This window comes from Mus caroli, chromosome 9 (genome assembly GCF_900094665.2).
Source record: "Mus caroli chromosome 9, CAROLI_EIJ_v1.1, whole genome shotgun sequence".
Lineage (NCBI taxonomy): Eukaryota > Metazoa > Chordata > Mammalia > Rodentia > Muridae > Mus > Mus caroli.
In genome coordinates, this window is record NC_034578.1 from 2,685,523 (window position 1) to 2,701,941 (window position 16,419).

Sequence of the window (16,419 nt, forward strand, 5' to 3'; positions counted from 1 at the left end):
ACATATTGTGTGAGTTCCTTTGTGATTGTGTTACCTCACTCAAGATGATGCCCTCCAGGTCCATCCATTTGGCTAGGAATTTCATAAATTCATTCTTATTTATCAATTGTTAACAATGAGAAAATTGGGCTGAAAATTTCTAAACCTCTTTCTAGTCCTTAGAACCTTTCTGGATTTCACATCGTTTATCTACTTCATCACTTGATTTTGGTATCAACTTTGTGAGGATGATTCCCAGATCTGTGTGTCAAGTTCAAGTTAGTGCTATAAGATTCCATTGTCTACAGGAAAACATCTTCTGACTATTTTGACATGTGTGTTGTGTAAGTCCCTCAAATATACCACATTCAGAACAACTCACTAACCTTCTGTAGGAACTAACCTTCTACTTACCATGCAAGATACCAATCAAAAAATCTTTTCGACATGAAAATGTTCTCATTCCATCTCAGGAACAGTCTCTGATTCCACTTCATATTAGCAGAGTGATATCAGAGAACTCTGATGACTCAATGATTTCAGACTCCTTGAGGGATGAGAGGCAGTCTTATTCACTTTTGGCTCAACCTCACTTTAGAGACTACACTCTAACATATTACGTAATTAACAAATGTTACATGAACAGCTGAAATGAAAACTGTATGATCTGCAAATAGCTCTTGGAATTATCTTCCCTGGTACTGTGGCTTGGCTTTGGCTTGAGTGTGTGCTCAGTAGCTCACCTGTTGAGCAGCTTGTTTTCTGGGGGTGATGTTAAGGCCATCTGGATATTAATTAATGTAGTCCTCCAGTCTCTGGGCTTCCTATCTCAACATGTGATCTCTACCTCTCACATGGGCTGTCACTATGATGTGTTTGCCTTAGGCTCTTACCAGAGGACTAATGTACAGGGCTGCCCAATTTGGGACTTTTCAGTATCCAAAACTTTGAGCTAAGAAACACTTGTTTCTTTGTTAAGGACTCAGTTTGGAGGCGGTGGTTATAGTAATGAAAGCATAATCACATACCTGGGGTGTTCTCCCACAAACTGTTGTCTTTCTACCAGTGCTACCTGCTAGTCTGCTTCCAAGACTGTAAGACCCAGTCTTCATGTGTTTTGGATGTATCGTTCTACAATGGGTCCTTTCTGATCTCTATATGTACTGAACACATATTTGTTGTTGCCTTCTCTTTATTCACTGTTGTTGCTTTAGAATAATGGTCCATAGCCATTTGCTTTCTCTTACCTCATGTGTGATTCAGCTTGCTGTACGTGAACAGCTGAAATTTCCTTCAATGCCAATATTTATACAAAAACTAATGTCATCATTACCAATCAAAAGATGAATGAAATTAGGCCTAATTCTTACCTCCCATTCAGTAAACATACTGAGACAAATAAGCTTTCAGACTTGAGTCACTGAATATGTCTTAGTATCATCACACGACACCTCAAACTCAACTCAGACTGAACGAAATTATCAGGATGATATATTTTAGCAGATACAAGAAGCTTCCTGCACCATGGAGAAATAGCAGATTCAGCTCTCCTTCCCATTGTGGGTGCATGTGTGTGTGTGTGTCTACTGTTTAATTTACTGGTGTGTATTAGTTAATGTGAAAGTATCATGTAAACTTTTGCCTTTCAGGATAATTCTTTCTGTGAGGGCAGTGGCTATCACAAATCCTTTGGACTTGTCAGAGATAACTCTCTTAGGCCAGCTCTGTACTGTCTGTCTGTTGCCAGTCCCCCAGTCATGGTCTACCCTTTGCCTTTCTTCCTGACATTTGTTAATGGAATCTGGGACAGCCTTGAAAAGATCATGGGGTTGAGCACTGGCTCAGCAGGCAGTGTTGAGCTTGATTTAGAACCCAGTTTAAACCAAACTCATATCAATAACAACAATAATTATTCTTTCTCTATATTAAGCACTTATTAAATGCCAGTTATAATTGCATAATTACTACATTCAATTCATGAAACAGCTCTGTAGTTTAAGCAGCCAAGCCCATTACAGATGAAGAACAGGATTCGAGGCTGAGGAGATCACCAGATGTCACACACCAATACATGGCCAAGTTAAATTTGAACTTCTGTCTTTACCATTTTCTCTTTCACTCATATTTACAAGATAATGTTAACACAGTTGTTCATGTTTGTAGTAAGAGGGTTTCTTGTGTACAGATGCCTCATAGCAATGGTGACTTGTTAGCTGACAATGTATCCTTCTTCCTGTGGTCATGGATTTAGAAGAAGATGAAGAAGGCTGAGATGCTGCCACATAGGCACGGTGAATTGAACAGAGTGGTGACTGACTCATTTATGTTTCTTGACTTTCCAGGAAGATTTCCAACCTGAAGCAGCCTCAGAGACCAACTGGGAATCAGTTACAAGCTCTTTCTCTGTGAGTAATTTATTATTCTGTCGCCAGTGAACAAAACTGCTGGACAAGCCCAGGTCAGCCTCAAAGGGACCACAACTGCATTAAGAACCCAGGCTTGACTGCAAGCCAAATTGCAGGCAGTTTTAATGGAGTTCCTCCATTATTTTTTTTTTCAGGAACACCCCTGGTTGGCTCCTCTTTAACATTTACAATTTCAAGGGTATTTCCAATCTGAGAAAATCTCCCTGTTTACAGTATGATGACTTAAGTGAAAATCAGCCATGCACAGGGTTCTGATTAGCACAGAGTACATCTTACCCTGCAGCTTTATCATGACTCATTTTATTTCCTTCAAATTTAGTCATTTCTCAGGATCCTATTACCTCATCTGCTTTGCATGCATAGCACGGATCGTTCCTTCACCAGTCCTGCATGTAGAACTTATGCAGTAATAAAACATAAGATAATAGTGTCAAGTTCTTCTTAGCCAGGTTCAAGGATGGTGATCGAGTCTGTGGTTCTAACATGGGGCCATGGAGCTGAATCATTGTTACTATTTCTAAGCTAGTGCAATTTTTTTTCTTACTGAGATAATGTTTTAAATTCCTTTTATGGCAGGTTTCAGCAAGCATGGAGTCTTTGCCTCTTGAGATCCCTCAGGGCGGCTAATCAGTCTATATTCATACCTTCTACCCCAAGGAATCACAGATTCCTTCAGGGATCATGAAGAAGAGGAAGTAAAAAAGACTGTAAGGGCCAGAGGTAGTTGATATCTGCAGAAAAACAGTATATTCCAGACATGAGGAGGTAATTATAAGCATGAATTTACAGTATCTGTGGTTACACACAGATGACCTGCACAAGATCAAGGTACAGATAACCCCACCATGGTGGGGAAGCTCATGACCTCTCTCCCTAGCAGCAATTGGTGGCTTCTGGAGAATGAGGAGTCAGTTCACTTCAGGGACAAGGCCCCTGAGGTGCACCCGCAGAGTGGGCTGTTTTATACCTAGGATTGATGGTGATTAGCTGTGCTTCACATGCTCAGTGCTTGGCTCAGTGTAGGCAAGCTCTGTCAGATGGAAAAGATCAAAATGAGGCAGGCAACACTGAGACATTCCACCTGCTCAGGAGAAGGACAGGACAGGTATCTGCCTGTGGATAATGACACAGTGTACAAAAGGGCTGAGGGCTGAAGGACACTTTAGCTTTTCTATCTTATGGTGATTCAGGGTGGTCTGATTATTCCTGCTCTAGGTACAGAGGTACCTAGGTAATTGAGCCAAACAATTTACATGGACTTGACATAATTATGCATCAGCCAGGCTTTTAAACAAGAGAAAGATTAGCTTATCCATTTGGAATATTTGGTAAAGGTCATTCCTGGTCTATATTTATCTGTGGATTGAGTTCCAAGGCTTTACCTGTATGGGACAAGCATGTGAATCAAGTGATGTGTTGTTTCTATTAGTTTTCATTAGCACACAGAGAGGATGTGTTTAAGGGATGTATATCATATCCACATTGTATGCTTTGCTTGTATTTGCCTTCACTGCTCACTTTCACCCTTCCCCTTTGGTGTCCCTTCCTTTGTTTGAAAACTGCTCTTGTTTTTAAGATCTGTTCAGAGTAGTGTGGAGGATCACTAGACTAACTGGCAAGGTCTATGTCCATCGAATTTTGTTTTACTCAAAGTAGTTTATAGGTTATTTTGTATGCAGTAGGCATGCTTTGTGTTAATTTTAATTCAGTTAATTTTTGACTTTAACATTTTAATTTAATTGTATAAATATATAACAAAAGTTCAATGCAACCAAACACATGGCATAGCTGGGGGAGGTATATGTACATGGCTCTCTTTCAGAAATTTTTAAAATACTTACTTCAAAAGCAAATGTTCTTGTAGGCTTTTTAGTTCACTTAATGACATATAAGTGTGCCCTTAGCTATCTTCCTGTGTCTGCCAACTACCCTAAATGGAACCTGGAAAGCAACCTTGAATCTTACACAGAGGGACAGGTTTCAATTTTATCTGTGGTTTGAATTTGCCTTCCAGTTTAGTGTTAGAGGAGATTGCATCTCTTCACCTCACCCTGCCTCCATTTCAGGGACTGAGACCCTTAAGAGCTTGTTCTTGTATATGTCTGGGTATATAGTGCATCCCAGGCATTGTTGAGAGATATCTGAGAATACATTTTGTAGCCTCTTTTCCAGAGCTATAGCAAGAAGCTTTTACTTACGTGTGAATGGCTTGACTGCTGTTCTCACTGTTATTTCAAAGCTTTTACATGCTGTCAATCTCATGACTTTGGTCAACTCGTTTTGATTTGGAGACTGTCAGAACCACATTGTGATATAAAGTTAATTGTATAGTGAATATGAACCACTGGCGATAGAGGAAATAGAGAGATTAATTATGTTATCCACACAGGCTCAGTGGAGACTTGTAATTACAGTGCTGACTTATAAGAGTCATATGTTCATGATATATAAGTATTAAGAGAAATGCAGATGACATAAGCATGTGTGTCCACCAATGTTCAGCTCATTCTCTCTCTGTCTCTGTCTCTGTCTCTGTCTCTCTCTCTCACACACACATACACACACACAGATACATGGAAGGAACAAGAGGTAGACTGTTCAGTACTTAAGAGCAATTGCTGCTCTTGCAGAGGGTTCAGGTTTACTTCCCTTTACCCATTGTGATGGTTTACAATCATCCAGTTCCAGAAAGCTTGACACCATCTTTGACGTCTGTAGACACCAGGTATGTATGTTGTATACATACATGCCTACATATATGCAAACACTCATGTTCATAATAAATAAATATAAAAGACTTAATTTTTAAAAAAGAGCTGAAAATTTCAGCATGCCAGCACCTGGATGGAGGTGAGTGCAGAGTGTGTCTTTAGGCCCAGAATATTAACAAGTCCCTCTTTTTGTCACGCTTGACAAATGCCAAGAGACGAGATAAACAATTGTTTGTATATGCCTGTGTGTCCTCAGGCACAGGTGATGAACTCACCATGCTGGGGAGAGAATGAGGATGTGCGCTTATTTTGACAGTGCTAACTAAAAGTGAGCAAAGTCATCAATCTATCTTCCATACCCACCATACTCTCCAGTTCCCACATTCCTTTCCCATTGTGCTAGAAAGCATAAGTGAAACTGAGTCTATGTCACACCAATGCTAGATGGTTTTATTGGACTCAAAAATTTCACCAAGTCGGGTGCAGTCATCTACAAGTGAGGCATAGTGGAGTCATCCACAGACATATGAACAGTAATTATGGACAAGGGAACAACAGCAGGAAAGTGAGAGCACTTATTTGCCATTGGGAGCTCTGCACCCTGTATTATTTCTACAATACTATAATATAAAACTGCAGTTAAGGCTTAGAAAGGCAAATTTTTATTAATTTCTACTTTCCTTTAGTGAAAGGAAATATTTACCCAAACGTATTTGTTTCATAGTGTCTTTAAGGATGTTTAGATGATCATTTGAGGCTATGTTCTCTCTATTTCCCTGTTAATGGGTCATGAATTTTCACAGAGATGTTTGACTCATGACTCATTTACCTCAAGATTGTACTCCAAAGGTTAGTGGAGTAAGTGCTTAGGCATTTTATGTAAGAATGGGCTTTTTTGCATGGCAAAATACATAATCCTTTCCTGGTCTTTCAATGGTACTATGGTTCTCATTTCAACAATATTCTGAGGCTCTTAATGACAAGTCAGATTGCTGCTAAGTTGTAGCACTATTTTTCTTTTTCTTTTTAATATGCTTCCCATGTGAACCTTGCATTCTTCAGTTAAGAGAGCCTTCTTCCAGGCTAATTATTGTTGTTGTCAGCAAATAAGTTGTCAAAATAAGTGCCAGAATTTATCAGTATATCTGCAGAGCTCCACCTCATGCAACATCTGCAATGGGAGTAATATGGAAGGGGGGCACAGAAACCTAGCATGGGAGAATAGATTATATCATCAGAAATTACTTGAGAGATCAGAATTGTAATTCTCACTATTATTAGTTGATATATGAAAGATCTAGGACAAGGCCAAGAAATCAGAAGTCAACTTTTATATTCCTACTTAGACTATATCTTTTGAAATTATCAAACCTAAGGTAAACAGAAAGTTACAGGGTCTTGTTGGCTTTGAATTTCATAAAAACGTGCTATGCTGTGCATTAAGGTTATACACTCTGTTTAATAATATGACAATTCAGTGCCAGACTGCCACGGCTTGACATCTCAAATGATACTTGTCTGTGTTCCTTTTGTATAGTTGTGTGATTGTTATATTTCACAGCAATGGACCCTTTGAAATACACTGAGATATATGTCACTCTTAGGGGGTGTCCTATCACTCTCCATCAATAACGGACCCCACTCTCACTGCCGATGCCCTGGACAAAACTATCGCAGAATTCGATACCGTGGAAGATCTACTTAAGCACTTCAATCCAGTGTCTTGGCAAGATGATCTGGAGAATTTGTATCTGGACACCCCTCATTATAGAGGCAGGTCATACCATGATCGGAAGTCCAAAGGTAAGAAACAGAGTCTTGAGTGCTCTTCATCATTAAGTAAGGGTGTTTACAGAAAGAACAAGTGTCTATGCTATAATCTCCTTAATTCATTCATGTCTTATATGTACTGGACAAAACACACATCTGTATGTCACTTTCAAATGAAGTTGTCTGTTTTGTCCAAACTGTTCTTTGTATATGACTATAAACAATATACTCTACTTTAGAGACCTTTTAAAAAGTATCTGTGGCCTAGAAAAATGGCTCAGTTGTTAAAAGCTTGCTCCCCAAGCCATTGGACCTTGTTGTATACCAGCCCACAGCCTACTTGAACCAGGCACACCTGGAAGGCAGGCTGGGGCTGAAAAAGACTTTAGACGGCAAGAGAGATAATGGAGCCAAGACAAAGGTCCTGATCAAGGCTCATGATTTTACTCAGAAACTGTGCTTATAAAGGGGGAAGGCCCATCACCCCCACCAGTCCATTCTTGGGGTCTGGAGCCAGCCTGCAGGTGGCGTGCAGGATAAGATGTGCCTCAGGGGCCTCTCAGCAGGTAGCAGTATCTTGGAGGAGAGCAGCAAGAACAGAACAATAGAGCCATCTAGGTCGGAAGGCTCCACCCTAGGTAATCTCCTTCTTAGTGGCAGCAAGGTCAAAGTCTGGATCAGCCTGCTTCAGGCTGGGGAAGCCTATAGGACCTGAGTATGGATAGTGACCACCAACGTGAAAAGCCACACATGTGCAGTCCCAGTGCTGGGGAATCATAAACCAGAGGACCTCTGGTCAGAAGGTATGGCCAATTCAGTGATCCCCGATAGTGGTAAGAAATGCCACGTAAAAGAAATTTAAAATTAAAAAATGAGATAAAAAGTAATTGAGGAAGATAGATATCTGACATCAATCTCTGACCTCCATGTGCACACTCATGTCAGTGTACACACATGCACATGTACATGCACAAAAGCACCCATACATAACACACAACAGAAATCAAAAGTAATCTATCGAGGGTAGCTTCCTATTCCTTAGCAGGTAAATTCTGATGTTATAGTGGAAGAAACCAAAGTTAGGAACTGCGTATGGACCACATGCCAGAGACTGCATGGCTAGGCGACAACGCAGACAAACTGAACTTTCTGGCCTTTGGTTCATACTAGTTTTGTCCATGTGATCAACTGCTGCGGTTTTCTGGAAGCTATCAATGTTGACTTTGTGCAGGACTACCAGTGTTGGGGCCAGAGAGCTACTGTGAATAGTCAGCACTCCATGGGCCAGTTCAATTCTATACATTCAGTGCTGGCTTGCTTCAATATACACTGCATGTTGAACATATCCTCCTACCCCCTCCCTCCCCTTCTAGTACCTATGTCATCAATTTTTCCTCCGACAGTTGTTTCTACTGTCATGTTTTCTGTTTATATGAGATCTATATGAGATTGAGAAGCCAGAAATGAAAAAAAAATATGGACTTTGTATTGTGAAATTTACTTAAGTTAATATAGTTATCTGCAGTCATACTCATTTTCTGCAACTGACAATGTTCATTCTTACCATATTTACTAAGAATTAGGCAGTTGGGTGACTGGCAGACTTAGGAGGTAAGTGCCACAAAAGAGGAAAAATCAGAAGATCGTTTGAAAACTTATCTGAGCACATTTTGTTGTAAATTTAGGAAAAAAATAATGAAAAGACAAGGGAAAGGAATGTTTAGACAAACATTTGAGAAAAATAGTAATTCTAAAACTTTGAAAATCAGTAATATGGTATATTTATCATGTGGCTGGCATACATGATCTTAGAGAAAGAATGTGTGTAACTCCAGTACAAAAAACAACATAGTCAAACTCCTGCTCTGACCTTGCTTATTTAATAAGTTTTGTTACTAGGTTTTGATAAGTTTCATAGTGTTTCTGTTGCATAGCTCTGAAAGTGTTCAGCCTAGACATGGCCTGTTTTTCACTGTGTAATCTCAAGGGTGTTTCCATGCTCTGAGTCCAGCCTCCTCCCACACAACCCATAATAATGCTGAACCTGAATAAATAATTACTAAACTTCTGTTAGTGCTTTCTGCTCCTGGCTTAGGTCATAAGCTTTACTTATTTAGCACTCAAAATGAAGGAGGGACAAAAGAGGTTCAGTGTTACCTAGATACACCATGTGCAGATCCGTGTAACTGAAAAGGAACCTCCTCAGAGCTCATTTCAAAGATGACATTGGCTTTATTTAAGACATTGCTATATTTAGGTCTCCAGTAGGTCAACCTGAAGAGAAGTAGAATAGACCTAGCAGAAAACATTTTACAACTGATGTCAGACACGGAATCAAAGACAACCAACTTTGCCCAAAAGTATCTCAGTACCAGTAGTGTCTGCAAGGCCTTACTTCCTGGGGGCATCCTCCCTGGAAACACTAAAACAGGAGATCCAGATGTAAATGAGAAGCATATGAAGTTTTGTGTTTTTTTTTTTTAATCTTAAATTGCTAACCTTTCTGTGTCTTTGGTTTCTATAGGTAAAGTGTATATCACTGCTTGTGAAGACTATTCAGGTAGCTCTCTAGAGCCCTAACTACATGGCATGTGTTCAAGAATGTTTAACTAGCTCTAGCCAACTGCTGGTTCTAAAAAATATGTTCATTTCCATGATGAATCTATCGTGTCTCACTTGGTCCCAGATTTTCGAGTTAGGAGTACTTGAGACACAACAGCAAACACAAGGGAAACTTTCTTTAAGGGAATAAGCAATTCTGCAACCTTGAATGAATGCTACTTTAGCTGAATCAATAATTTTATGGGTTGCATTATAAAATGCAGCTGAATAATCCCACATCAGATATGTTGACTCAGATTCTTCGAGAACAGTGGCTGCAGCACTGACATTATTTATTGATGCTTTGGGGTGTCCTCAAAGCCACCATGAAGAGCACATTTACCTCACATGACTAATATGCAGCTTATATGTTTGGATATTTCCTTTTTGAAGTGCTGAGGATTAAACTAAGGGCTATGGACACACTTAACAAGTGTTCTGCCATTGAGTTCTCTTCTCCCCTCAGCACAATATATTTGAAAAACCTTTAAAAATCTATGCCATAGACAGAGTATCAGTTTATAAATAATGTCTTTGGTTACAGAAAAAAAAAAAAAACTAACCTTGCCAGAGCACAGGAGACAGTGTTCTACTTGATGTTTGTGACAAAGTAAGCAGCATTTTCTTTCCCCTGTTGTTTCTGGTTTCATTTCCTAGTCTTGTGTATAAAACAGCCCAATAGAGACTCATTCCTTTCATTTAACCCTGTCAAGTTACCACTGCCTCATAAACCTGCTGCTCTAATTGTTTGTCATCCCACTGAGACTGAACCACCTGCTTGGATCACAGAGAAAGTGAAGTTGGGTTTGATATTCCATCTGGTATTTTCTGCCTTTAGAACTTGAAAATAGAAACCTGAGGCTGTGTTCTAGAGACTGAGGAGGGGAACAGTGAATAAGGAGAGAACACAGAAAAGGAGACCCCTTCCTTTGAGATAAAACCAAAATATTCTCCGACTGGTACTATAAAATATTAATAATATTGTACAGGAAAAGAACTAGAATTTCTTTTTGTTTCAAGATAGTAGTGGTTATGCCTGGGCCTTGTCAATGCTAGGCAAACACTCTTCCTTTTGAGGCAGGACTTCATGGAATTCCCCTGGGTAGCCTTGTTGTCACTTCATAGCTCAGGAAAGTAATGAAATTACAGTCCTCCTGTCTCAGCACCTCTGAACCTGGCATATAGGACTGTGCAATCAGTCTCAGTAATTTTCTAGCAGCTTTTCTTCTGGTTTTCACAGGGATCAGAAAGTGGGATTTTTCATGGTTTTAAGGAGGACAAGTCTAGAAAATCAGAATATGCATAGAGAAAACATATAATAAAATGTAACAAAGAAACATCTGAAACAAAAACTCACACAGTAGTCAATCAAAACCTCTTATAAGCATCACCTGTCAATAAAAATGCCAATGGTCAATTACCGGAGACAGGAAATAGGAGGTGGGACATTGGCAGGACAAAATACACCAGCAGATAACTGATCTCAAGATACAATAAAGAGAGATACTGGGATGGGAGAGTCCATAGAAATGCTGGGGTGAGATTATGAAGAAGACGCAAAAGAATAAATGGGCCAGTACTGAAGGAGAGGTAACTAACCATGTAAAAGAAATAGAATACTTCGAATGGGTTAAATAAGTTATGAGTTAGCTAGAGAATGAGCCAGTGCTTTTGGTCTACACATCTATTAATGAATAATTAGTCTCACAGTTTTTATTTCAGGAGCAGGGAATTTGTTTTTGTTTTTGTTTTATAAGAACACACCCTTGTGTGTGTGTGTTCTGTTTCTGTTTATGTTTCTGTCTATGTGTGAAGTTACAGCCTCTGTAGCCCAGGCCAGCCTAACACTTACAATCTTCTCAGCCCTTTCAGTTTTGGGATCACAGTTGTGAGCCACAGTTTGGTTCCACTTGAAACAAAAACAGGTTATATTGAGAAATCCAATGTTATTATTTACTTCTGCTTTCTCTGGTGGGAGGGAGAGTGGATGAAACTGAGCTGTTCTTGTCCACAAAAGAGTTTGCAATGAGTGAGAGGAGATTCGGGACAGATAACTATGTTTGAGCCTATAGTTCCATAGAGAAAGCCTACTCTCCACCTCCCAGGTGGAGAAGCTCAAACTCTGGCCGTACTGCTTGTGGACAGTAGAGAATATAAGTCAGTAGACGCAACTTTCAGTTTCTCAGGAGTAATATAAGAGGGATGGCATGTAGAATTGAAATCTGTAGGCAACTATAGCTCCAAAACCCAAATTTTAATCAATAATATCAATCCTGTACTTCGGTTACAGATATACAAATGTTAAAGAAAAAAAAGTCTTCTCTAATTCAAGTTTCATTTACTTTTTCTAGTAGCTATGAGTAAAGCAAAATAAGGGAAATTATATGGATGTTCTTGCTAGCAGCTGCCTAATGTCACTGAGGTCAGTGCATGACCACTGGGGCTTAAGTAAAACTAAACTATGATTCACTTAAATGAAAAACTTATGAACTTACGTGCAGTGTGTATTTCTTTAGACTCATAAAATAAAATGAGACATTTCTACATTAAGAAGTAATCAGCCCTAGGTTATGCTAAACTGGATGCTAAGTAAGAGGAGATTTGTGGAGATTAACAACAAAAATGAGACGTAGCTCCTTGTTTCTTGAAGCACAACTTGTTTTTTTTTTTTCAGAATAACAACATGTTGTCATAGTAACACCCAACACACAGTGGCAAAGAAGAAAGCCTGTTCACAGTGTAAGTGCTGTGATGAAATTTTAAAATAAGGGCTGTGGTTATGTGATTACAGCTCAGTGGTAAGCACATTTGCCTCAACTGTGCATGGACATGGGTTCAATCTCTAGCAACACACACACACACACACACACACACACACACACGCGTGCGCGCATGCGGGGAGAAATGGAGAGAGAGAGGAGTGAGAAGGTATAAAATATAGGCAAATGTGTTGTTATATTCCAAATTAAAAGTTATGAATTGTTAATAAAGTATATTCTTCTCCAAAGAATTTCCAAGCCTTGGCAACACATACTAAGATTGGCTTGTATTGCTCCCTGTCAGAATTTTAAGATTAAGTGAAGCACAATCATCTGTTGGATGGAACACAGGGCCCCAATGGAGCTGAAGGCGTCTACAACCCTATAGGTGGAACAACAATATGAACTAATCAGTACCTCCAGAGCTTGTGTCTCTAGCTGCATATATAGCAGAAGATGGCCTAGTCAGTCATCATTGGGAAGAGAGGCCCCTTGGTCTTGCAAACTTTATATGCACCAGTGCATGGGAATGCCAGGGCCAAGAAGTGGGAGTGGGTGGGTAGGGGAGCAGGGCGGGGGGGGGGGGGGTGGCGAGGGTATAGGGACTTTCGGGATAACATTTGAAATGTAAATGAAGAAAATATCTAACAAAAATTGAAAAAGATTAAGTGAAGCAATTGTCTTGGTATTCAGTTATCAAAAGCAATACAATGTAAAGTATATGACTTCCACAGTCCCTAGACAGTTAGCTGTTGTAACTCTGGGATCATTCTTAACCAGCGTTGAGGAGCTAATATCGATTCTGTTCATTTTATTTATGATATTTTGCTCTAATACCTAAAACTTTTCATTCTAATTTGTATAGTGATGTAAGTGATAAGTACAAGAAACTGGAGAATGTATATAATAAATAAGTAATATCAAGAAGTTTCCAAAGGTGCTGAGGTAGTAAATATTTGAAAATCCAAGTGCTTACAGCTTTCTTTAGATGCTTATTTAATCTCTGGGTGAAAGTATTTTTATAAAGCCCTTGACCAGTAAGCACCGGTCAGGCAGGCTGGAGATGATAGGTTCTGAAATCCTTTCTAAAAGTTAGACACTCAGAAGCACTGCAAACACCATTACCACAGTAGATCTCTTTTTCTAACAAATCACTAAAACATGATCATCTTCATTCTTTTTCTTGAAACATAGTAAACACTAGATTAAAATTTTCACCATGTTAAAAGTGTTTACCCTCAATTTTAGCAGTAGTGAGTTAATCTGCTCTAAACTCCCCAGCAGACACGAGTGCCTCCTCTACACCCACCCAAATGTTTTGGATCCCTGAAAGAAAAACACAGACATGCAGCCTTATTTTCAATATGTATATTCCATTTCTGCTACTCCAGACCCAATCAGGGGAGTAGCCACTGGAATCCCTCTATCCTGATTCTTACATGTTATATGCTTTCTCCCCTGCATCTCTCAGGCTTGATCTTTCTGCTCCCCTGTCATAGAGATTCTAGTCCTCCTTCTTCTCATGCTTCTCTTGCCTGGGAAATCTGAAGGCCCCACCTCTGTCTCTCTGCCCAGTCATTAGCCACCTACAACTTTACTTCACAAATCAAAGCCAACTGGGGATGGGGACCCTCAGCATTGTACAGGTGGACATGCCCCTTCCTGTGTAATTTAAGCAGCCAAATTAACACAAATAGCATTAGAACCAATCCACAACATTCAATTCCAAAACAGAGAAAAAGAGAGAATGCTCTGGATTGAAAATAAAAGGACTTTGGAGCCCAGCAAACCTGTCCTACAATTTAGACTCAAATCCTAAAACAGTAGCTTTGGAGAAAACACACCTTTGGAGGAACTGTACGGTTTGTAAAATGACTATGCTCTTTTCTCCACTTTGCAAAACCATGTACAGATGAGGCCGTCACAGGAGATCCAGCACCTGGTCATGGTCCACAAATGGCACTTGGTGTTTATTTTAATTGCTTGAAGGTCTTGGTGTGGAGCCAATCTTTCTCTGAGCTCCGTTCTCTTCCCTGTAAGGCTCTGAGATCATGCAGTATCTGGAAAGCCTCGTGGAGTCTGCAAACATGCCATGTATTTACTGCACTCTCTGAAAGTATACATAAAAATTGCTAAGTACCAAACTTATTAGGGTACTGCCTACCCATGATCTTCCTAGAACTGTTTCGATCACTGAGTATTTCCTCCCTCAAAGTTTTTTTCTTTCTTAACCTCTCAGACATAGAATCTTTTGCTCTCTGGCCCACCAAGATTTAAGAGACATATTTCTGTATAAGAGCATATATGGTTTCAGAAATTGCCAATGAAATCCCGACTCATTGGGTGACTTTACTTGAAAGAACAACATAGGTCACATAAATCAAACTGAACACACCTGGACATCATCCCTCTGATATGTAGATGAAGGTGGCCACAATCTCTCCTCAGCTTCTACTGACAGTAGCTGATTCTATATTCAAGCTGACCTCATTTGTCTGCAACACTAATGTGGGTCAGAACTACTGACAGCTGAGATTTGGACCTGGACCTCAAACACTCTAAATTCATTCAAGATAAATAAATGCAAGATGTGAAAGTATCATTATCCCCATTATTTGCAGAAAGAGAAACAAATTCAAAAAGTTTCACTGAAGTTGTCTAAGTAGACAGGCATGTCATGAACCTGGCTTTGCTGGTTAGAAAGCTATGGGGGAATCCATTGGTATTTAAAGATCAAATTTACAGGCTTAAGAGAAAGAAAGAGATAAAAACAAAAACAACAAAACAAACAAAAACAACAAACAAACAAACAACAACAACAACAAAACAAACTCTGCCTGATTCTTAAGCATTCCTTCAGTTCTTTTCCTAAATTTTATGTTATAAATGGGCTGCATACATACCCTTAGGTAGTATTCCCAGTGACAGAGACTTGCCCAATAATGGTCTCAATATTCTTCAAGTTGAATTCAATGCCTTTCAGATGTTCTGTTACCTACCGTTTTTCCTAGAAAATCTTGGATGAGCATTTACTAGTTTTAAGCAAGTTACTCAACCCCTTGGTATCTGAGTCTTTCCACAACCAAAAGACGGAGACAGAAATATCTAAGTAAAGATTTATCATGAAATCAATTCAAGTGTGTGCAAGAACAGATTTCCTACATGCTGTAGGGCTTAGTCAATTCCCAATCACCACATTGCTTCATGATGCTTTTGAACCTTAGAAATCAGCATTTGACTGATAACATTTTATTGTGATATAGTAGGTTAATTTTTATAGCTAAAAATGGTAAATGTTTCTACTTTTAAGAGATTCAGCCTACAAAAGGAATTATGGAATTTAAAATAATCCATGGTTTTAAGTTTTACAATATCCTAATTTCATATAAAAATTATTAAATACTGAAACTTTACCCCCCAATTTTTGATTGATCTATAAAAATTTCCACAATTAGGCCATGACTTATAGAAGAGGGGATCTGAAAATTCACAGTGAGATTGTAAAGTAAAGTAGATAGACTCCTCCTGGGGAATTTACGGACTCTGAAAAACAGCTAAGAGCCCTTTGTTCTTTGTTATAAAAATAGAATTATTCATTTACTCCTCTCACATTCCACCATTGCCCCAGAGCTATAAATCTACTCAACACCAATACCACCTGCTTAGACCTTTTCCTAACAGGTTTCCTACAGAGTCCCCCTTGCACACCTTGGGTCAGCATCTTAGAGGCACCCATCTAGAAGCCATCCTCTATGCCATGAGTCATGCACATGCAGCAAGCAGCTCCACACGGCAGTGCTGATACCTCAGCTCTTCCAAAACCTTTCCTACAACATTCTAGGTTAGGTTAGAGATAGGAGCTTCCCAGAATAAGAGAGAATAATAAGATTTGAATTGTTTCCCCTCTGTGTATGCTTACAAAGATTATGCTAAAAAGAATCTGAGCGATTTCTTTGATTCATTCATGGAGCTGTTAGTTATTGAATACCAATTCTTAGCAAAAAAAAAAAAATCTGGCACTTAGACGAGATTGTCTTTCCTTTAGTACTGCCTTGCTTCTACTGGCAAACATAATGTCATTTTAGAAGAATATCTTAAAGGAGCTGTATTTGCTTCTTCCACTAGGACCCAAACAGTAGGAGAGGATAAATAATGAGTAGTCTGCTTCCATAA

General features: G+C 39.3%; 1 protein-coding gene across 5 annotated transcripts in view; it reads left to right on the top strand.

The window, feature by feature from the left end:
• Positions 1 to 16,419, top strand: part of Pdgfd (platelet derived growth factor D) — a 240,722-nt gene that overhangs the window by 192,243 nt on the left and 32,060 nt on the right. For all 5 annotated transcript variants that reach the window (XM_021172112.2, XM_021172114.2, XM_029482010.1 and 2 more), the window contains 2 exons: positions 2,322 to 2,384; positions 6,721 to 6,919. In XM_021172112.2, the coding sequence (XP_021027771.1) occupies positions 2,322 to 2,384; positions 6,721 to 6,919 (262 nt within the window). The remainder of the gene's footprint in view (positions 1 to 2,321; positions 2,385 to 6,720; positions 6,920 to 16,419) is intronic.